Source organism: Anabrus simplex, chromosome 6, assembly GCF_040414725.1.
Source record: "Anabrus simplex isolate iqAnaSimp1 chromosome 6, ASM4041472v1, whole genome shotgun sequence".
Taxonomy (NCBI): Eukaryota; Metazoa; Arthropoda; class Insecta; order Orthoptera; family Tettigoniidae; genus Anabrus; species Anabrus simplex.
The window spans coordinates 347,418,756-347,442,887 of record NC_090270.1 but is presented as its reverse complement, the minus strand read 5'-3'; the positions used below and the strand labels follow the sequence as shown (position 1 = coordinate 347,442,887).

The following is a 24,132-nucleotide window of genomic DNA, read 5'->3' as shown; positions in this document are numbered from 1 at the left end:
AGAGTTTAGTGCCAGGCACTGTCTGAAGTCCCCACTAAGCAGGATCACTGGCGAGGTTCACTATAAGTAGCTGACGCACTGCTGAAGGAGCGTAAAGGGGAGCCATGGTTGCCACGTCTCATTTACTCCGCGTCTGCTGACGTTAGGGGTCTCTCTTTCCTGTGACTTAACTTTCCTCAATTCATCTTTCTCCAAACGTATCACTTTAGCTTCACTTGTTTGTCTCTGTAACTGCCACTTCTGCCTTTCTTTATTCTTTCCGTCTTCCTCGTGGAGTCTTATTACTGTGGATGGTCGGTTCATTTAATCATTTGTTGATTTAACACACGAAGTTAAAACAGCCTTTGACAATTGAGAATTCCTTCAGGTGAGAACTGTTCTACCGACGAAGTGGCGGGTGCAGCAAAAGCAATAACATTATGATCTACTCAGTGATAAACATTGGGACAGGAATAGCCTTATGTGTTAGTGTTTAAACATATCGTGAATATTAACGTTGCAGCTTTCATTACAAACACATACAGTGTGAGTGACATAATAAATGTTTTGGCGTTTCCTTCGTCCACTGACGAACTTGATGCAGGAAATATTAGTTTAGGAAACGAAGTCTTAAAGGAAGTAGATGAATATTGTTACTTGAGTATTAAAATAACTAACGATGGCAGAAGTAAGGAGGACATAAAATGCAGACTAGCACAAGCAAAGGCGGCCTTTGCTCACTTCCAACACTGATATTTATGAATTTATTAGAAAGTCGTTTTTGAAGACTTTCGTTTGGAGCGTGGCACTGCACGGAAGTGAAACATGGACGATAACTAGCTCAGAAAGAAAGAGAATAGAAGCTTTCGAAATGTGGTGTTACAGAAGAATGCTGAAGGTGAGATGGATAGATCGAATCACGAATGAAGAGATACTGAACCGAATTGGCGAGAGGAGATCGATTTGGCGAAATTTGACGAGAGGAAGAGAGATAGGACAGATCGTAAGACACCCAGGACTTGAGCAGATGGTTTTGAAGGAAGTGTAGGCGGTAAGAACAGTAGGGGTAGACTACGGGATGAATATTACCAGCAGGTTAGAGCAGATGTAGGATACAGCAGTTACATAGAAATGAAAAGGCACTGGTTAGGGTGGCATGGAGCGCTGCATCAAACCAGTCTATGGACTGATGACTCAAACAAAAAAACACGTGTGGAACGTACAGTCGTTTGAACTAACTCCAAAGCCCCAAGATTCATTGAAAAGGGCTGAAAAATGTTTGTCTGGAGACAATATCATGAACAAGTTAATTAAGACAATCTGCCGATAAATAAACGCCAGATTCCAATTCATTCATTAAATCTGCCACTATAGTGACAGAAAATGAAGACAATGTCTAATACCCAGACACTTAAATGCACAGAACACTAATGTAATGAGCACTGAATTATTGACATTTGCTAATATCGCTCTCAGTATTGCCAACACATCGAAGGAGGCTGCGGCACTTGGTTCAGTCTTATGCCAAGAGATGGCGTTAATGTTAATATGTGCAACAAAACGACAATCTGACAGAGTTGAAGGAGAGAAAGAACCAGGCATATGAAATTCCATCTCAATCGAATCATAGGCTATGTCTACCATAGAAACACCTACAACGAAGCATCCGAGATCATCATTATAAGATGTCATTCCTCAAACTGAGCGGAAAGCTTTCTATCTCATGTTTGTTTGGATATATACGTCGCACTGACACAGATGGGTCTTATGGCGACGACGGGATAGGAAAGGACTAGGAGTAGGAAGGAAGCGGCCGTGGCCTTAATTAAGGTACAGCCCCAGCATTTTCCTGGTGTGAAAACTGGAAACCACGGAAAACCATTTTCAGAGCTGCCGACAGTGGGATTCGAACCCACTATCTCCCGGATGCAAGCTTACAGCCTCGTACCCCTAACCGCACGGCCAACTTGTCCGGTGGTTGGATATGAAGCGAGATGAACCTTCACTACCGGGTGCTCGTCGTGACGTCAACCTCACCAGAGATCAAATGAATGACTTAATGTATGATAGTAGGAAGGGAGGGAGTGAAGCCCGGTGCCGGCACATAGCCTACTCCTGTCGAATAGCACCAAGCGGGCTACTTAAGACTTAACGTCCCCATCCGACGGACGAATCACCATCAACAGCGTCATCTGCCCTCACTCCATATGAGCACTGCGGAGAGGTACGGAATTTAAACCAGGATTTTGGCGCGCATTCTAGTTGTTAGCAATTGTATAACAACATGTCCCCTCTCCTGCCGGCCAACATTCTGACGGTAAACACTTTCTCAACGAACGGGGTTCGAACCGGCTAACCACGGTGTCCGACCACGGCCATCAAGCGTACTGCTGACTTATGGAAAGCCCAGAATAGGAGAAAAGATTCATGCAATTCACTGAACAGTTCAAGCATGAAAGTCATCATTGCATTGTTGTCGTAATCCGTCTCTCAAACGTTCCCATTTTCTCAGTATGTCTGTGGAAGTGAGGAGAAGTTAGAACTCATGCCGAGATATACAGCTAGAACCATGCCCATTTCGCAATAATTTATCTTCGATTTCGCGAAGAGGAGACACTTTTTCGCGTTATTTCGCGAAATAAGACTAGAATCATCACTTGAATTTCGCTGTAATCAGTTTCTAAAATTATTCATAAAAAGTATCATTCACACGATTTCTGAATCACAATAGAAACAATATAGATAATCATATAATATTCCTTATGTGTATCCCACGACCCAAAGTCTCACGTTCCAGGACACTGGCCTCGAGGCGATAGAGTGGCTGATTCCGAGGGAAAACCAATCCTGAAGGGCAAACACAATAAGAAAGAAAGGGCAGTTTTAACAACAGTAACGGTCAATATCTTAGGAAGTGTTGCAGCATGACCACTTTTTTAAGTTCTCTGTATCTTTTGCTAATTTTAGAACCACAAAATCTCAAGAATGAAAAATCCCACTTTAGACCCTTTCCGGCGCAACGGGTCACATATAATTCTTTTTTCTGGATAACTCTTCTCCTTGTTCTGACTTTCAGCCTCATAAATGCAGAGAGTAATTCATAAAGCAGTGTGTCTATTAAATGTTCTTTTCTTCTTTTTCAGTACTTGGAGATGAGGTTCAACAAGTACGCCCGCCTCTTCGGCTCCGTCCTCTTCGTCGTCGGAGTGGTGAGTGCGAGTCAATTCCTAACTTCATTCGTATTTATGTATTCATGGCCTAGGGGTAGGGGACCTGCCTCCCTCCCGATACCAGGCCAAGGTCCTACTCAGTCTACCTCACTACAATAATTGACCAGTTATCGCAGTCAGATAACGGACCCGGTCTAGAAGGAGGATTTGCCGCGCTGACCACTCGTCACCTGGTAATCTGCGGGCCTTCACGGTGAACAGCGGTCGCTTGGTAGGCCAAGATCCACCAGGGCTATTATTTGTCCTCTTTGTTATAAATGTATTCACATGAACTAATTTAACAGTTTGTCCGACTCATTGGCTCAATGGTCAGCGTTAACGCCTTCGGTTCAGAGGGTCCCGGATTCGATTCCTGTCCGGGTCGGGAATTTTAATCGCATCTGATTAATTCTTCTGGCTCTGGGACTGGGTGTTTGTGTTTGTTCCAACACTTCACTCGTCATATTCAGACAAAACACGACATTACCAACCACAACAGAAAGACCCAACAGTAATTACATCCCTCCTTAGGATTGGCGTCAGGAAGGCATCCGGTCGAAAAACAGGGCCAAATTCACATGTGCGATACAGTTCGCACCTGTGACTCTATAAGGTGTTGGAAATTCGGTAGGGAAAACAGGAGAAGAAGAAAAAGAACTAATTGAACTGTTTGGGACTAACCTGCTCAAACAAGGTGGTCGACAAATGCTCGTAAACTTGATTCTTCGTTTTCGAAACACTTTTCAGTACAGACATGAAAATGTTTTGTGCTTTTGTCAACTCAAAGGAAACAAAAAGGCGGAGACTATGTCTTCTGACACGCCGAAAGCCCAATAGATCACGCCTATCAGTAGACTGTGGCCTGTGAAAGCATCAAATAATCAAAAAAACTAATTTTGTGCCATTATGTTATATTTATACCTCCGATAATTTGAAAAAACCCTACAACCTGTTTTCCCGTCAATGACCGGGTCAGGTAGCCTATGTAATGAATGAATCATATATAGGCTATTGGTACGATGGGGTCGCCACTCCAAAAGTGTTTTATTAATGACTGTTAGATGCTATGAAATGAGAATGGAGAGTGTTGCTGGAATGAAAGATGACAGGGAAAACCGGAGTACCCGGAGAAAAACCTGTCCCGCCTTCACTTTTTCCAGCACAAATCTCACATGGAGTGACCAGGATTTGAACCACGCTATCCAGCGGTGAGAGGCCGACGCGCTGCCGTCTGAGCCACGGAGGCTCCCCTACGATAATTTAATTATTGTAAATTACATCGTCTCTAGATATTATTGCTTATCGAAGCTGACGAATTACAACACTGATACCACGAGCTCTGCACTGACATTCTCGATGTTACTAAATTTGCAGTGAGTTTCGTCGTATCGTAGCTCGATTATAAATTGCGTTGATTTGACACCCAGCCCGATAATGGAGTTCAGTCTGAGAAACAAACCAAGACATACTAATAAAAGTACCTGCAATTTACAATTTACCACCTGTACATTGTGCACTTACGGTGAAGAGTTAAACACAGTAGATGTTTAAGTTAATTTATTGATTTTTAATTAACTAACAAAATAAACATCTTATTATTTAATTATTTATTTATTTGTTTTTACAACGTTAGGCACATCTGTGGACCGCGATATAAATTATTTAAATGGTGTTGATTTTTTCCTTTCCCAACATATCTTCATCTAGCCACTGAAAGTTTTCTTCCGTCCATGATTTATTGGTCCTGGTATTCATTTTCTCAGCGCAATGATGGTTGTTGAACTGGAGTCGATCTTGAATAATTTCCTGTGGGATGTCAACTTGCTTAAGCCAGTTGTCCTTGACTTTCGTTTAGAAAACAAGGATGAGAATCCTTTTGGTGAGCCTGAGAATGTGGCCACAAGACATTTCCAGAATGCTGATAAAGCTCCCGAGATTTCCGTTCCATCCAGATTCGTTCTGAGTAGACTGAATCAAAGATTTTCATCAATATTTTCCTCTCCTGTTTCTCTATGTCTTTAATAAGAAATCTGCCTCCAACGATCAAGGTTCCGAAGCGTACAGTGCTTCAGGATTGATGCCTGAGTTGTAATGTCTTACGTTTACGTTCCTGGATATTGATTTTTGTTGTATCTGTTCCAGGTGAATCTATAGGCCTTCTGTAATTACGAGATCCTCTCCTTATTTTGTTCGCGATTCAAGCCTGATTTACTTCTTCTAAGTACTTGAATTAATTCACTTGATTAATTTTGCCGAATTTAGTCTTTAGAGTTCTCCATCTAGATAACGAGTGAATCCTTCCACGTACTGAGTTTTTCATACGATATTTGGAGCCCAATCTTAAACGCATGATTATGAATTTTTCAAGGGCCTGATCTGCTTCTCCTCTATTTTTAGAATAAATAGCTAGATCATTTGCGAAGGACAAAAACTGCAGATTAATTTTATTCTTTTGGGTAGTCGATCAATAGTTATCCGCTTTGTGTCATTTTCCCATGTCCTAATAACTTTTTTCAAGTACATGATTGAACATTAACGGAGATAAGTCATCTCCTTGTTGATGTCCTGTGGTAATTTCAAAGGGGTCAGAAAGTTCCCCTGGAAATTTAACTTTCGAAGTTGTGCCATTCAGCGTCTCACGATTTTAGTGTCTCCTTTTCTTGTGAACTTTGAATTCTTCTATAACATGGAATAGTGTGTGTGTCGGTCCACTGAGTCACAAACTTTCTTGAAGTCTACAAAAGTAATCACCGTTTGTCTAGTTTTACGGATTTGCAAGATGGTTTGGACATTGATAATTTTTCTCCTTCTTCTTCTTGTTATTATTATATCTGAGTCTGAGAACATGTAGAGAAATTGCTGAAAGGTATGGGCAGAGTCTTATATAACGAGTACAAGATAAAAATAAATAACTCCAAAAAGAAAAATAATGGGGTGTGGTCGAACAAAGTCCGGTGATGCAGGAAATATTAGATTAGGAAATGCAGTCTTAAAGAAAGGATATGAGTATTGTTACTTCTGTAATAGAATCACTAGTGATAGCAGGAGTAAGGAGGCCTTCCTTAGGAGCAGAAATTTGCTGACTTCGAACATTGATATCGGAATCAGAAAGATGTTTTAAAGACTTTCGTCTGGAGCGTCTCATTGTATGGAAGTGAAACATGGACGATAACCAGCTCAGAAAGAAGGAGAATACAAGCTCTTGAAATGTGGTGTTACAGAAGAGTGATGAAGGTGAGATGGATATATCGAATCACAAATGAACAGATACTGAATCGAATTGGTGAAAGGAGATCGATTTGGGTAAATTTTACGAGAAGAAGAGATAGAATGATAGGACACATTTTAAGACACCCAGGACTTGTTCAGTTGGATTTTGAAGGAAGTGTAGGTGGTAAGAACGGTAGGAGTAGACCAAGGTATGAATATGACAAGCAGATTAGAGCAGATGTAGGGTGTAGTCTAGTATATACGTAGAAATGAAAAAAGTTGGCACAGCGTAGGGTGGCATGCAGCGCTGCATCAAACCAGTCTATGGACTGGTGACTCAAACAACTTTATTATTATCACCGTGTTTGCGTGGAACAGAGAGGTAAAATAAGGTACTGGCTGGAATGGGTCTCTCTACGACAGTCAAAATAAAGGTCATCTTTATTTTGATTTCTTTTCAAATATTAAATTTTAACACAACAATTCCCTTGGCGACAGAACAAGATTTCACGTACAGCGCTAGTTTGGTGCAATGTAGAAAAACAGTAACCAGGAAATGATCAGTTACAATTTGAGTTTCAAGCTCGCAGTTCACAAAGTCCCTAAATCACAACAGTTGCGCTCAAGGAGACGAGTCTCGGAATTTAAATCACACAATTTTCAAGAGCACCGTTTGCTCCAGAAGACACAAGTTACGGCCTTCCAAAGGCACCAATCTCTTTAACATTACAAGAAACAGCCTCAATGCGCTCCAACACCCTCACCGCCTAGTCAAGGCGTCTTAGCTCAACTTTCTGGCCTCTCGAGGCACAAGACCGCATTAGGAGAAAGAATACAGACGGGTATCGAGTACCCGTTCTACCGGGCCTTGGTGGAAAGCCACAGCTTCAATTACTGGCCCCAAAATCCAAATGTATGGAGGCAGAAACTTGCGCTCCTGGAGGCTACTGAGGTGACTAGTTGGACAAGATAAGTCACAATTTACAACAGTGAAAACAGTTACAAAATCGTGGTCACCCCCAAATTAAACTGAAGGAGAATTCGAGGGTTTAACGCACTCTCTATCCCAGGATTTCAGTTAAGTACTCTTGACTTACTTGAACTTTTCTTTAAAGTTTACATTTTAGGAAATTTGCGGTTACTTTATTAAAGACAGGAGACCTTCCCCTTGAGTTAGCTTGCAGAGAGAACTACTGAGTTAGAAAAATGGCGGCCATTACCTTAGCTGATGTTCTGCTTGCCGATGGATGAGGCCGAACCCTACTCTCTTAACACACACACTCAGCAAAAAGACGGTCAATAAGACGAGTTAACTCGAAAAGGCGTCAGCTTTTATACCCGAGAGGAAGGTTCTAGGAGGTTCTGGACTATTAGCAGACACGCCCTCTCATTTTATTAGAGTTACATGAAGCATGTGATTGGTGATCCCAGGTTTGTGGGAAGAGCTACAAGTGTTGCAACCTTAGAAATATCAAAACAAAAAATAATCCATTCAGTTTAGGAAACCTATAAATACAAAATTTCTTTAAATTTTTTAGTAGTTCCGCTCTACATCAGAGTGCATGACATCAGTTTTTTTTATAGAGTCATCTATGGAGAAAAGTCCAAACTCATTGAAATAGTTGTTGCAAACTTTATGTGTTAGCGTTCTTCAAGGCGCTTCATTTAAATGTACGGGGTGATGTATACCTCCCGGTACAATTACTATTATTATTATTATTATTATTATTATTATTATTATTATTATTATTATTATTATTATTATTATTATTATTATTATTCCCTTGGCTAGTACAGCTTGATGAAGCCCATATTAATCAGATTCTCCGAAAGAGGTGGAGGAAATCTGAAAGTAATATGCATGTCGGTGTGATGGAGAGAGGTAGAGTGTCATTGAACCGCTGAGACGCGGGCATCAACCACGCGACACAAATCAAACCCAGAATGGCTCAGTTCAAAGACTACAATGCTGATTATTCAGGCATTTAACATCATCTTCCTCCACATTTATATTAGTGGTAATTTTTTGGATAGACACCGATACTTTTTCAGAGTGGAATGTTACGGAGTAGTTCACATTCCACAGAAACTCTACGCTCACTTAATTGACTTCCTGAAGTACAGGCAGCATTCAGTTTTGTAGACCTCCCTGGCCATCTTTTTCACTCATGTATATTTTCTTTTTCGATCTTGAATCTGTCGACATTTCTGTATTTTTTCAGATATTTTGGATACCAGTGGTAATATACGTGCCTGCGCTTGCCTTCAATCAAGGTATGTATGTATGTTTGCTTGCATGCCCGTATCTAATGTTCATGATAAAACTTTTCTAGTGTTATTTCAATTAATGTTGGAGTGATACGTCTAGTTGTTCAGGACTCGCCTGCTGTGGAGAGTTGGTGGTGTACAATCACTATTCTAATCACTAAATTGCGTGCCAAAGGCATGGATTAAAATTCAGATCTCCTCGCAGTGTTCTTACGGAATGAGGGCATATGACACTGTGGATGGTGATTCGTCCGTCGGATGGAGACGTTAAGCTATTCGACAGCTGTAGGCTGTGTGCCGGCCCTGGGTTCCCCCTCCCACTTCCTCCTACAACAGCCTATAACACAGCATTCGTTTCATCTCTAACTTTTCAGGTGTCCTTGACTCCAGGAAGGGAATCCGGTCGTAAAATCTCGGTACCAAGAGTCATCTCACTTCACAGCTGACGGGGCAAGGATTAGACGTGCACACACAATTGAGGACCAGAGTGTGTAAGTGCGGAAATCTGCGTTTGTATTAGGGGGTGTATTAGCCATGCCACTTGTGTATGTGCCTGAGGTCATTAGTGTAGTTGTTAGGACGTTCAACAGGTAGAGCCACAGTGCAATGTGCCCAGCTGAGTTGGTGGGGGAGAGCGAATGTGCCAGCGTCTCGCGCTGTCCACTGTCTCCGTGTGTTTTCTAATTTCTGAGCCACTTGATTAAAGAAATGAAATTTATAGAAGCTAAATATTGTTACGTATTTATATAAAATGTACTGGATGCACTATACTTGCACTTCAAAGGCCTGGTCCCCTGTGGTAGAGAAGGGTGCTCGGGAACTGAATTGCTGGCGTTTACTAGAAAACATGTTTCTGGCAGTTTCATCTTTTTCTTTCTTTGGTGCTCTTGTGGAACTTTGGAAGTGTGGCGGTAGCAAGGCAGGAAGCAAGCTCACATTTGGGGAACGGAAAAGTTGACATCAGCTCTGATCCTTCCCTTTCACAAGGAAGGAGATTTTAAGGAGTTGAGAGGCCTGTCTCCCCCCAGTAACATAGAGGGTTCTGTGTAAGGACTACTAATCAACTGGAGCCTGTCTTCAAAATAAGCCGATCTTGTGCTCAGTCTACTCGATGATCAGAAACCGCAAGCTGGTAGTCACCCTTGTTGATTTTAGAAAGGACTGCGAATCAGTGAGAATACAAGTCTTTGGTATAATTCTCGAGAAGCTGGGACTAGGCAAGAAACACATTCCAAGGTTCTATTCAGAGGCGACATCTCCGAAACCTTCGAGACCAAAACAGCTGGTGGACTTTCCCCACCCCTCTTGAAGAGCGTCGTTGATATGGTTGCGAGAGAATGGTGGAAGGACCTGGACAACTTTGGTGTCCAGAAGAGGTCTATTTGGGTTACAAAAGGGCAGAGGGCATGGCAGTAATCGCTGAATCTCTGGAAATAGCAGCGATTTAGATCATGACTCCCAAGTGTCACTGGACAAAACGCAGTACTTTACTAACATCAAAGAAGCTAACACAGAGATGTCATTAGAACGGGATAAACTCAAGGCAGTAGAGAAATATAAGTACCTTGGAGACTGAACTGCACCGAACATGTCAGAGAAAGCAGATCTCTGCCCTGAGTTAACAAGGTGGAACTGGCCTATCCACTGACTCAAAACCCCTAACACAACCAATCCTTCTACGAAATCTGAAGTTGAAACACAACACAACAGTCCTTCACCTGGAAGCTCTGTATGCTGTGGAGTGTCCGTCACTAAATAGAAAACGTTTAGTTGAAATACTGGGAGTCACATAGAGAGACCGGAATTCTCAAAAAGATCCTAAACCCGGGCCTGGAAGATGGGGAATACGAGAGACGTCCTAGCTCAGAACTTCACTTCCAGATAGGGACGCTCTATGACTGTGCCTGCTGTCCATGGTCATGTGCCAAGTTTTTTTGTTACAAGTCGCTTAACCTCACACAGACACAGATAGGTCTTATGGCGACAATAGGATAGGAAAAGCCTAGGAGTGGGGAGGACGCGTCCGTGCCCTTAATTAAGGTACAGACCCAGCATTTTCCCTGTGTGAAAATGGGAAACTACCGAAAACCATCTTGAGGGCTGCCGACAGTGGGGCTCGAACACACTATCTCCCGGTTGGCAAGTTTGTCTCCCGCCTGCTCTCCTTCTGACGAAACAAGAGAGCACGTACTATATCGTTGAAAGGGCCGACAGGCTGTAAGGCACATCGTGAAGAACCGGGCGAGTTGGCCGTGCGGTTAGGGGTGCGCAGCTGTGAACTTGCATCCGGGAGATAGTAGGTTCGAATCCCACTGTCGGCAGCCCTGAAGATGGTTTTCCATAGTTTCCCATTTTCACACCAGGCAAATGCTGGGGCTGTACCTTAATTAAGGCCACGGCCGCTTCCTTCTAACTCCTAGGCCTTTCCTCTCCTATCGTCGCCATAAGACCTATCTGTGTCGGCGCGATGTAAAGCCAGTAGCAAAAAAAAGCATCCTGAAGAAGTTTATGGTTTCCAGGAAAAAACATAGAAGAAGATATGTAGACTACACCCCCCCCCCCCACACCGGGAGAAGATGAGGCATTACTGGACTACGAACGAAGCCCAAGAGTTGAACAAGTATAACTCCAATTAGGCCTTAGATGTCTTACAGCTGGAGGTCGTCTGCTAATTTGTACAGTAGAGATGGTTGAAGTGATCTTACAGGCTGTGATGTGAAGTGAGACAAAGAAGCCTCGTCTTGTCATACTTTAGACCAACAACAAGTTCCCAAACTTCACGTTAATATATAATTCGAGGACATGCGATCGAGTTGTGCTTCTCCGAGAATTGTCCTTTAAACTTCTTGTGGCACTTTCACAGGTCCTCTGAGTCTGTTTCTCGCTTACGATGCACTGAATCCTAGACGTGTTTATTCCAAATTCCATTCTGTGGTTCTCGAAGAGGATTCGTTAAATGAAATAAATTCAACTGGTAAAATTTCATTCCATTTATAAAAAGACGTATTTATGATCATACAATTTTCACGAACCTTAATCTGAAAGCATTTTTCAAATCGCTTGCTGCCTTAAACGAATATTTCAAATATTAATCAGAAGAATGTATTTTGTTAGTGATTCTTTCATTTCAGCATAAAAACATCTTTAACTACATTATTGGGCATTCCATGTCGCACGATGTAGAAAGTCCTTAGGTGACACATTTCGTCTTTACCCGGCAAAATTAAAAAAACTCTGCTATCTATCACTGAATTAAGATCCCGTTTTTAAGCAGGACATAGAAATTGACGCTGAGGCAGCCTAAATAGCGCTAAACTTAAAAGACTATCCCTGACCGTCCAAGAAACCTGGGAAACCCAGCCCTTGGTAACATTCCCGTTGAGCAGGAGCTCTTGTTTCTTCGAACGTTTCGAAGAATTGAGCAGACTCTGTAGTTCTCAGGAGGTAGAGAGTGCAGCGAGGAGAGATGAAGCATCTACCACAGCCGAAGGATTGCGAATTAGGCCTACGCGTTTTCGAAAAAAAACATCTGTATATTTAAAACACTAGGTTGAGTTTTGTGATCCCGGGTTTGACTGAACTGACATCGTAACGCGTTCATTAGATTTGCAGAGTGTCTTTAAAAGCATAAACACCTCTAGCTCTGTATTTCTAAATTATTAAAGAAAAATATAGCATGGTGATTGGCGAAGCCGCTCGCCAGTATTTCAAGGCCACCTGTTGGTTCACTCCCGACCAAGTGCGTGTTGGGCGGCAGGAGATGTGAGAGAGGAGGTGCGCCGTCAGCTGTTCCAGTCTGTGTTTGTGTTGCGGAAAGTCCAGAAGAAGCCTTTGTACCTCTCCCACATTTGCAAGCTTGAAGTGCTTTCCTTCTCCATATCGTCCCTCGCACACATTTTAACACTTAGGATGTGAACTTCCTCCATTCCCGCAGTTAGCCAAGTGTCATACTAATGTTCTAATTTGATTTGGCTGACATAGTACTCATAACAAACCAGGACAGTAACGTGATCCAACAAAACAAAACAAATATCAGGAATCCATTTTTCTTCGATGGTCCTGGTGGCATGAAACAATATTTACGATGTACAAAGAAACGGGAAACTACCTCACTCCTCATTTCCCTAGTATGCCTCTTCAGTGATGCCTAGGCCATCTATGACAGCTGATGGCAGAGCTGTTGAGGATCCAACCAGCCTTAGGGCTGAAGACTGAACACAATACATAAGTGTTTCAATTTAGGGATTCATGTTACATCAGTGACGTGGACAGCAATAGCCGGTGTTCTGTTGCCCAGCGGTTGAACACTACATATTAAATTAAAAATTCCTCAAATATTTAAATGAAAGTTCGGTGTCTGGATTAAAAATTAAATTCCAAAGCAGCTGACGATATTCGACTGGCGCGGCTCAAAGCCGCAATGGCAAATGGTCGTTCATTAGTGCGTGTGAACTGTTTAGGTAGCGACATTCCATTGTTTCTGGTGGGAACATATTTGTTGTCGGGAGAGATTTCATACAGGTTTTCACTGTTTTGATACAAGCATATCGTCGTACAATTATTTATTTATAATTGCAATAAATACTATCCTCTCTCATTCTTCAAAATACGCCACTTATGTAGACATATGCTAGTAAACCCCAAAAAATGGAATTCATTGAATTTTTGCAAGAAATCGGTAAAGGCGACTAATCTTCTGTAGATGGTGACAGATTAAATTTTATTGAACTACTGTACCAGCCAGAATTTTAGCAGAAGTTGATATCGTGATTCAACTTTGTAGCAAAACGTTCACTATGCGAAAGACGTCATCATTTTATCGAAAGTACCCATTTTCAATTAATTTGAAAGCCATTGGACTTATTTTCAGCCAGTAAAAAACACACAATAGTGTCAACATATTGTGCCCGTATCGGTCATGTACATATTTATGTAATAATTACCTTAGGCGGTGAAAACTTTTGTTAAGCTCCCTTGCACATATTACACAAGGTTGCATCAGGTTGCATCTGTTCGCACAACGCCTCTAACTTGGTAAACACGAGTCCATCATAGCTGGAGGAATCCGCAGATAGAGAGCGAGCTATGAAAAATGACAAGGAAAGAAAATCAATACTAATAACTCCGCCACTAAAAAATGGCCGAAACACGGCAATGCTAGCGTGCAAGCTTGTTTTGTGTGGTAAGATTTCGAGATATGCATAACAATTAGTAAGGGAAACCTCGCCGTGTCATGTGTTTTCATAATAGACCTCTGCCAAAATTTGAGTTGTTTATAAAATGTTAACATGTGGAAAAATAGGCTATGACCTGATTATATAACCACTAGTAGCGTACCCACGCCAACTAAGTACGCAGACTCCTCATGGGGGATCCCCGTAAAGGCATCATTTTGATAATAAATTTTAAATAAACCGCCGATCGATGCGTGTCCCGCCCATAACAAGAGTACTGAAGAGTCTCAGTCACACATTTGAGCGCATTACCGATGTCGTACAACACGTAGAACCACTAATTGAAAAACATGTGGTGGGGACTGACCGCCGTCCATTGTGTGTGTAGGGGTAAGGTTATAAAAGGGGCAGCCATGGTGACACAACATCCACTTCACGCGAAAGATTGAAGGCACACCCACGGCCCGATGGTGTTCTGACCTTACCTGTATTTGAGAGTGATAATATACATTGTGCAAATACCCTGTGTAAGAAAGTATTTAAGTAACGTGACCGCGAGAACTGTGCTACAGTTTTGAAAAATTGTGTTTCGAGTGACGCAACTTATTTCAACGTCATTAGAGTTGTTACAGTGAAGAAGGGGACCCTGGAATTATGAACGTGCTCAGCAGGAATAGAAGTGGATTCGAACCTGTGATCCACGTCAGCGCCATGAGAGGCTAAGCGACGATAAGGGCCTTTTCCTGGGCCCGAATCATGGGTTTCACGACATGATGATAAGTACTAAAAATATAAATATGTATCTAAATAAATGCACGGTTATATAATATGTAGATCACATAAATTAAGTTGCATGTATTCTTGAATTAGAGAGAGAGAACTTGTGAGTGGTCTTCATATTGTTTATATATTCATCTAGATGGGGACTGAAATTCTATTATGGGCTAAAAGTTCGGGCCTGTAAAATATAATTTTAATGTAATGCATGTACGTGATTTAATAGAAACATATCAGTAAGTCTGAGAGTGATTTAGATTAGGAGGGCAAAATATAGATTTGTATTTGATAATTTCAAACCGTGATATGTATATTTTATTTTACGGAATATTCAAGACTATTTTGGTAATGCATGGTGACAGTGTCTCCAAATTGCCACTATTGGCATAATAATCATGAAGACAGGAAGGCACTCTTGTTTTAATGTAATTTTGCATGATAAGAATATATAGATGGCTGTATTAATTATATGTGCAACTTGTGACAAGCCCGGACAACGAACAAACGCCCTCCCATTTTAGATAAAAGTTTTCCTTTTATGTCAAGTATTTGCTTTTCTGTAATATTAGAATAATATTATGGATACGTTTAAATCCATATTGATTTTGTCTGAGTTCAAACTGTAGGGAAACATAGGCAGAGATATTCTATGTAATCGGATGGATGTGAACCTGGACATTCTAAGTTCATGGATGTAAAAGTGAAAAAATGAGTAGTGGCTTGATATTGAATGAAAGAATTGCAACAGGGCAGAGAATTAATAAGCCAGTGGTGCTTTGGAATATGGTATGAGGATATCAGTTGACATGAGATTATTTATCATGATGTATTTTCAAGGAGACGATTGGTCTCGCCTTGAGTTGTTGACAAGAAGTATTCTGCGGCCAACCATTATTAGGTGTGGTTAGACGTTGTATGATTTATGATTTTAGAAAGGGTGCGTTAGCACTTCCCTTGTCAGTAGGGTCACTACCAATAGTATTGTTCAAGCCTGTCCACTAATACTGAATGCTGGAAGTCTCACATAAACCCGATTACATTTAAAGGGTTTTTTACTCGTTCATGTATATTTCTATAAAGAAATTAAATAACTGGAACGCCAGTTTTATTCTTGATTTGTTGATCTTATGAATAATTGAGATAGGCAGTTTTTAGAGACCCGTTTTTCGATGGCATCTTGGTGATCATCGGTTAGAACTCCAAGGCAGACCATGGATTGTCTTTGTCAAACAATATTTTTATGTTATACAGCCCGTTGTATGCGTATACTGTTTATAGTTTGTTTTAAAATTAAGTATATTGGGTATTCCGCCCGAAGGCTGGTTGGATCCTCAACAGGTTCACCATTAGATGGCCTAGGTGTCACTGAAGAGGCGTACTAGGGAAATGAGGAGTGAGGTAGTCCCGTTGCTTTCCTCACTGAGCCAGAAGTTGCAATTGCACCTCAGTCTGCCAAGCCCATTGAAATGCATGCACCAACCGACCCTACGAGCGACATCTTCACACCATTCATAGCAGGGACTGGCTGCATAAGGAATGGCATTACTAGCGTCACTCAAACCTCAGCCACTTTCATATTCTCAAAGCCAAGCATAAGACTGAGACAGGTCAAGGAAAGTAACCATTTTATTCTAGCCGATACCAGAAGACACAGTGCACTGTAAACACTACATCTCGCCAGCAAAGGCATTGTTTTAAAATATGTCTACATAACTTTTCGAATATGTTCATTGAGTTGTGTTTAATTTTTTGTTTGGATTCCAAAACGAGGTCTGTCTCGTTATTTGTCATCGGATTTATTGTGATGTGGGTTCGATTTCTGGACCCGACATCAGTCAAATTTTATTTTGATGATTATGATTTTATCCACTAGTGTTCCCTTATTCGTTTGTTCATTTATTTAGCAGTATAATTATTTAGTTAGGCGACCACTCCAAGTTGTCTCCAATTTTTCGTATAGATAATCGTTTGTTCTAATAGTGAAGAAGAATTGTGATGAGAACCGTCGCATTTACGAGGATATTTCTGTTTTTTGTACCGATTGTTTAATGTAATAGTTATTGTCATGTCAAAAAAGGGAACGGAACAAACAACTTCGACATTTAATCGATAAATATTAACAAATATGAATTATTATAATTTTATCAATGAAAGGAGTGACATCTCCCAAATTTGTATTTAGTCCATCGGATATTGTATATTTTATTTTCATTAAAGTAGAATTATTCAGGGTTAATTTCAATTAATCGTAATTTTATCAAGGAATAATAAATAGGTTTTTAAACTTTTCTTTGCTTGTCATTTTTCCGGGTAAACATTGCATCCTAAGTTTCCCTCAGTTCATTTATGCCTTTAAGTTAGTTGAGTGTTATATTATGGTCTTTTGTCGCGAACGCACCATGGCCCTGGGAGGCCGTTGGTTTGATTCTTTGTTCATAGACCTAACAGCCAGGGTTTGGAGAAAGGGAGTTGTGTATAAGTTTTTTAAACTTGTTGGATGCAGAGTAATGTCACAACTCATAAACAACATGTTATCAGACAGATTGATCCAGGTAGTTATGGATAACAAACAAAGCTCAACAATGGTCTCCCTCAAGGATCTGTGCTCTCTCCATTGCTGATTAATATCTACATTGCCCATATACCCCGCACTACATCACGCCAATTCGTTTACGCGGATGACCTAGCAATAGTTACTCAGCAATCCAATGTGAATTCTGAACAGAGACCTTGAAATTTTGAGCGAGTACTTTGATAAGTGGTGTTTGATACCTAGCACCAGCAAAACCATTACCTTGAAGTTTATTTTTCTTCGTTTTTCTAGATGAGGTGGCATTTGACTCTAGACTAAAAAGGTCCCATACCATCGAACGCCTTGGCGTATGGTGTTATATGGCGGTAGCCAGAAATTATGGGGACAATGATGCTGTCATGTTGTTCTATGGGGCAATGGCGTGGGTGGTACGGTTGCAATATTAATATTGAAGATGAAAGCAGGCCACTTCGGTAGCCGACACAATTCTTTAATTCTTAGGAATTAATGATTTGCCTCCACATATTCTAAACACTGAAGCCATAGTTATGCTCCTTAGAATTAGCATGACGGATGGTTTCCATATCGCCTCGAGTTCCCCATGAGTGTTGGGTTTCTCATCAAGTTCATCAGGCTGCTTCTGGTTGGAATGATTTATTATTATTATTATTATTATTATTATTATTATTATTATTATTATTATTATTATTGTTACGGAGATTTCCGTGGTAGGTAGAGGTGAAAGAAGGTGCGGGTGTGAATAGGTCTCCAACTACGGAATTAACGTTAAATGAAAAATTTAACAAGGTTATATTTTCTTTCCAAAATTCAGAAATAACAAGAATGGCAGGTACGGAGTAGCAAGACAACAAAGTACAATTACAGTATTTACAGGATTTGGGCTTCGAGCCCTGAAAACACAATTCTTGAGCAACTAGCCCAACTTTACGATATACAAATTTCAACAACGGGGCAGAAGACCCCAATCAAACCCTGGAGCACTTGCTCCAAATTACACCGTAAAGCCTCCTCGAGGCATACAAGACTCAGTTTCCGGAAAAGAGCCACTCGCTCTCAAATGTAAGCCTCTCCCAGGCCACACCAAACTCCACCTTCAAGTTGTCCTCAACGGACATAAACACAGGGGAAAAATACCCAATCTACTGAGGCCTATTAAGTGAGAAAAGGTTAATTATATGGCCTCTAAAATACCAACTTGAAAGGAGGCTCTCCGCACTCCTAATACACTTTATTTAAAACCTACTTGGCACTAGGCCGTTAATGCAAGGGCTAATCCCATACTACAGAGGTGACTTCAGAAAAGAACAATTTACATTATATTAACGAAGAATAGGTTGAGAAAAATAAGTTCACCTCAAAACAATATGATTGGGAGCTCGAGAGGGTTAAGCACTCTCTATCCCGAAATGCAGTTTAAAAGATGAAATAGATACAAGTTTCTTTACATTTTAAGGAAGGTTACATAATGGAAAAAGCTTCAGACCCGCCCCGAGAGTTAACCTGCTGAGCTAGCAAAGAAAGAAGTTATTAATTGGCCATTACCTTGTTGTTGTTGGCCGCTGCCGAAGAAAGAGGCGCTTCCCGCCCCCTGCTATGTACTTTACACACTGAAAGATGGAACAGAAGTGGCGCAGAGACCCTAAAATCAGCAGTTTATATACTCTCGCGGAAGGTTCTAGGCGTTAGGGGAATGAGAACACCCGCCCACAATCACTTTATTGGAGAATAAAGAGAAACCCCTACACAAGATGAAGAAGAAACACGTTATTGGTGGAAAATTAATTTCAGAAATTCGGGATTGGCTAGATTTAAAACAAGGGGAAAGAAAGGGGTAATATTGCCAACTTAACCAATGACTGAAAGAAATTTAACAAAGAACAAACTTTTGAAATAAAATTTTCTCCAAAGAACAGTTCTTTTTCTTCGCACTAGGGTGCACTATTGTAGTTCTTCAGTAGTGTCCTCTAGAAGAGAAAGTTCACACTTCTTACTTCAAGCAAAACAAAAACACATCAAAAATGACACAGTTCTAAAACTCCAAAATTTACAGGTAGTGACATCTTCTGAGAAAGTAGAAAATTAATACCGTCAATAAAGTTCAGACTTCCTCCAGCAGAGGAGTTTCAACTGGCGCACCTTTTGAATTAGCGGCGTGGAGGTGTACCGCCCGGTACAATTATTATTATTATTATTATTATTATTATTATTATTATTATTATTATTATTATTATTATTATTATCATTATTATTATTATTATTATTATTATTATTATTATTATTATTCTCACGACACTGTTTGTATCTCTTCCAGTGACTGGTATCAACGTTCACGTCATCACGCCTGTCGTCTGCCTTGTCTGCATATTCTACACATGCGTGGTAAGTTTCACATCATAATGATTTGTGTCTTTAACACTACTAACATGCTTTCATTCCTCCCCTGAAGGAGGAGGCGGGCCATCTCTCAGGTCAGGAGATTTGTCACGGTAAAGTGATGCTCGGAGAAGGTGAGCGAGTTGGCTGCGGTGATCTATGTTAGGAACTGTCCCGGCGTTCGCCTCAGTGCAGGAGAATGGAAAAACATTCTGAGGAGAGCCGACGGTTGGGGCCAGCCATGAGATCCAGCCCTGTCCCGTCTCCCGAATGCAGAGGCGTAGAGCCACGGTAGAGCCGTGGTCACTTGAGGGCCACTCTGCATCTACCGACCGTCTTCCCTTTCCTACATGAAGTGAGTGCTAATATAATATGTGTGTTAACTGTTCACCAGAAAGCTGCAGGCATCCTTAAACTGCGCCACCAAATATTGTGCGATTACAGGGAAACCCTAATGAGGCGTGAAGAGCAATGAGGTACATTTGCCAATGTTTTCCTCGCTGAGCTACAAGTTACTATTGCAGCACAACAGGCTGTCACTTTTCGTAACCACCCATTCCATATTGTGAGAACGAGTTTTTTGTGAACTTCCTTCCTTGAAAAATGTAATTAAAACCGCTGTCTATCCTACAATGACGATAATAATTTCCTAATTTTTCTTTTTTAGTTTCCTGCTCGCAGCATGCGTATCCGCCTTTCTAAAGTTATATAATAACCGCAGTACGTATGAATACATTTGGACTCGATTTAAACTTCATAGAGACTAAAAGCCGTCAGGATGGTTGAAGAATTTCTTCTTTTTCAACAGAAAATAGGTCTCCGGTAATCAAAACACCATCAAGTATGAAGAATCCACAGACTGTTCCCAGTCATTCGACCGGGTCAGGAAGGAAATGGATGAAGCTCCTGTCTACAGTAGAGGCGAGGATAGGAATTGTGCCGGCTGCCGAAGCCTGTCTCGCTCCTCTGGGGCAATTATTAATGACCGACAGAGGAAATTATATTGGAGAGTGTTGCTGGAATGAAACATAACAGGAAAAAACCCGGAGTACCCGGAGAAAAACCTGTATCACCTGTGCTTTGTCCACACAAATCTCACCGGGATTTGAACCACGGAACCCAGAGATGAGAGCCCGACGTGCTGCGCCCCGAGCCACAGAAGTTCAAACACCATCTAGTAGACTCATCCAAATAGAACAGAATGTTGAAGTGTTCACCCTCACACAAGAACTTCCTGCTCTTGCTCTGAGGTGATTATTAGTTTGTATTTGGACAGTGGGTTATTGGATTACAAAACAAGACGCAGCCTGCAGGCCCTAATTAGGAGGAAAGTAGATATTTATAAAATAATATCATTTTGTAAGTAATGTTATTTTCATGGCTAGGACACCATAATTATCCGGAGGACTTCAAATTTAGTAGGCACAAGATCATTCAGAAAGTGATGGACCAACTAGAGGTGCCTGTGGTACTGTTAAATGCACATGAGTGCTATGGAGAAACCGAAGTAATAGATGGTGTTAGTGATCATGAATTTTTTTTCGTAGTAGTTAATGAATGTGAAAGAAAGGAAGGTATTAAAATTAGAATTATTAGGCAGTACCATGTGCCTGATAAAACAGGCATGAGGGAGTTTAAAAAAAGCAAATATGATCGATGGAAAATGGTAAATAAAAATGTAAACAGATTCTGGGATGAAGTTAAAGCAATTGTTGAGGAATGTGAAAACAGGTTTGTACCTTCAAAGGTGGTAAGGTATGGTAAAGATCCACTATATTATAACAAAGAAGTAAAGAGACTAAGGAGGAGGTGGAGGTTGGAAAGAAATGAATTTAAAAATGGCTGTGGAAGTAAGGAGAAATTTAAAGAACTTAGTAGGTAATTGAATCTAGCAAGAAGTCAGCTAAGGATAACATGATGGCAAGCGTAATGGCGGTCATACAAATTTTAGTGAAAAATGGAAGAATCTGTAGGCCTATAGGTAGGCAGAAACAGGTTCCAAGAACGACATTTCAGGAATCATTAATGAACAAGGGGAGTGTGTTTGCGAGGATCAGTAAATATCCAATTCCTTTGAAATCATTTAAGAAAAGGCTAGAAGAACAACAGATAGGGATTCTGCCCTAAATGCAGATCAGCATTGATTGATTGATTGATTGATTGATTGATTGATTGATTGATTGATTGATTGATTGATTGATTGATTGATTGATTGATTGATTGATTGATTGATTGATTGATTGATTGATTGATTGATTGATTGATTGATTGATTGATTGATTGATTGATTGATTGATTGATTGATTGATTGATTGATTGATTGATTGATTGATTGATTGATTGATTGATTGATTGATTGATTATCTCCTCACACATTAACATGTAGTTTGTCGGAACACACATGTGTAGTGCAAGTGGTCAGCGAGACAACTAATACCACACACTTGTTTTTGCAGGGTGGACTCAAGGCTGTGGTATGGACGGATGTAGTGCAAGTGGTCAGCGAGACAACTAACACCACTCACTTGTTTTTGCAGGGTGGACTCAAGGCTGTGGTATGGAAGGATGTAGTGCAAGTGGTCAGCGAGACAACTAATACCTCACACTTGTATTGCAGGGTGGACTCAAGGCTGTGGTATGGACGGATGTAATCCAAGCGTTTGTCATGTTCGGAGCTATGATCCTGGTCGCCGTTAAGGGCACCATTGACATTGGCGGTGCAGATGTGGTGTGGCAGAGGAACCTGGACAGCGGACGAATTGAATCTCCCAAGTAAGTGTTTGTATGGAAATGTAGACCTCAAAGCCATGGTGAGCTGTATGTCCACCGCCCTCTAATTTGTCACTTTTTGAAGTCGAGCCGTAATTAACTATACATATTATATTAAACTGTTACTGGGTTTTTGTGGATCACAGACAGGTGAAAGAAGGTGCGGCTGAATGGATCTATCTGCTATATCAAATATTAACTTCAAACTTGAAATAAAGGTTATACTTCTTTTCGAAGCACAAACTTAACAAACTTTTCACTTATTAGTGAGATAAGAAGGTTACAGGTACAAATAGCAGTTTGGAACTTACAAGTGCTGAGCTTCCAGCTCCAAATTTACAAGTTAACGACATCGCAAATGTTGCGTTTAGTTAGACGAAGAGAGAAATCTCCCAATTCAAGAGCAGTTTGTTCCAAAGGTTACAAATACGGGCTTCCAAAGGCCCCACTCAATATTATACAAAAACCAGAAAAAATTTACAATCTCTCCGCATTCAACAAAGGAGACTGGCTCCCACTTTCATACAGCCCACTCAGGGCAACATTACAAAAAAATCTTACAAATTTCTGGCCTCTCTAGGCCCTACCTACACAGGGGTATCTATTACCCAAGCTACTGGGCCTTCCTGGAAAGGCAAAAGAGGGTAAATTACTGGCCCGATGATACAGACGCTAATCCCACACTACTGAGGTGACTATAAGAACAAGTTACTTGGTAATTTACAGGAGGAAAACGGTTACAAAATCGCAGTCACCCCAAGATAAAGTGAAGGGGAACTCGAGAGGGTAACGCATTCTCTATCCCCGATTTACAATTTAAGACTTGATGAAATTTTACATTAGCCGAAATAAAGTTTACATTTTAGAAAACAAGTGGTTACATAGTTAGAAATTCGAAACTTCCCCTCGTGTAATTCTGCGGAGGTAGCTACAGAAATATAAAACTGGTGGCCATTACCTGGGCTACTGCACTGCCTGGCGAAGAATGAGGCGCCCCGCCTTCTGTCTTAACACACACACAGTCAGTAAGACGACGATCAATAAGACAAGGTAGCTTGAAAAAGCCACAGTTTTTATACCCGAGGGGATGGGTCGAGAAGGTTCTGGACTAAATCCGGACACACTCTCTCATTTTTATTGGCCGAATAAAAAGGTACAGGAAGCCTATTATTGGCTGAAAAATAATTACAGAAAATTTGTGTTTGACCAGATTCAAAAGCTGGCGGAATGAGAAGGAAGTGTTTCAAACCTTGAAATATAGAAATAAATGAAAGTTAGTTTAGTTGTGAAAACCAGCGAGCACAAAACTTCTTTAAATCACTAACTCTTCTACCTTACACCAGAGTGCATTACCTCAGTTTTTGTAATGAAATGAAATGAAATGGCGTATGGCTTTTAGTGCCGGGAGATCCCAGAACGGGTTCGGCTCGCCAGGTGCAGGTCCTTTTATTTGACTCCCGTAGGCGACCTGCGCATGGTGATGAGGATGAAATGATGATGACGACAACACATACTCCCAGCCCCCGTGCCAGGGAAATTAACCAATGATGGTTAAAATTCCCGACCCTGTCGGGAATCGAACCCGGGACCCGCGTGACCAAAGGCCAGTGCGCTAACCATTTAGCCATGGAACCGGACAGTTTTTGTAATGACGTCTATGGAGAAAAGTTTAAACTTCTTGACGTAAACCAAAATAAAACAAATAAATCCAGTCAGTTTAGGCAACTTCAAAATAACACATTATTCAATAATTCACTGGTGACATCTTCTGGTCAATGTCCCAACTTCGTGCCGTAGCTGTTTCACGTTTTTTTTTTTT

The 24,132-nt window shown here is 40.9% G+C and overlaps 1 protein-coding gene across 4 annotated transcripts in view; it reads left to right on the top strand.

Annotated features, from left to right (window-relative positions):
* LOC136875813 (sodium-coupled monocarboxylate transporter 1) overlaps nucleotides 1-24,132 on the top strand; it is a 145,743-nt gene that overhangs the window by 66,304 nt on the left and 55,307 nt on the right. For all 4 annotated transcript variants that reach the window (XM_068228142.1, XM_068228144.1, XM_067149425.2 and 1 more), the window contains exons 4-7: nucleotides 3,123-3,188; nucleotides 8,621-8,672; nucleotides 19,483-19,550; nucleotides 22,162-22,316. In XM_068228142.1, the coding sequence (XP_068084243.1) occupies nucleotides 3,123-3,188; nucleotides 8,621-8,672; nucleotides 19,483-19,550; nucleotides 22,162-22,316 (341 nt within the window). The remainder of the gene's footprint in view (nucleotides 1-3,122; nucleotides 3,189-8,620; nucleotides 8,673-19,482; nucleotides 19,551-22,161; nucleotides 22,317-24,132) is intronic.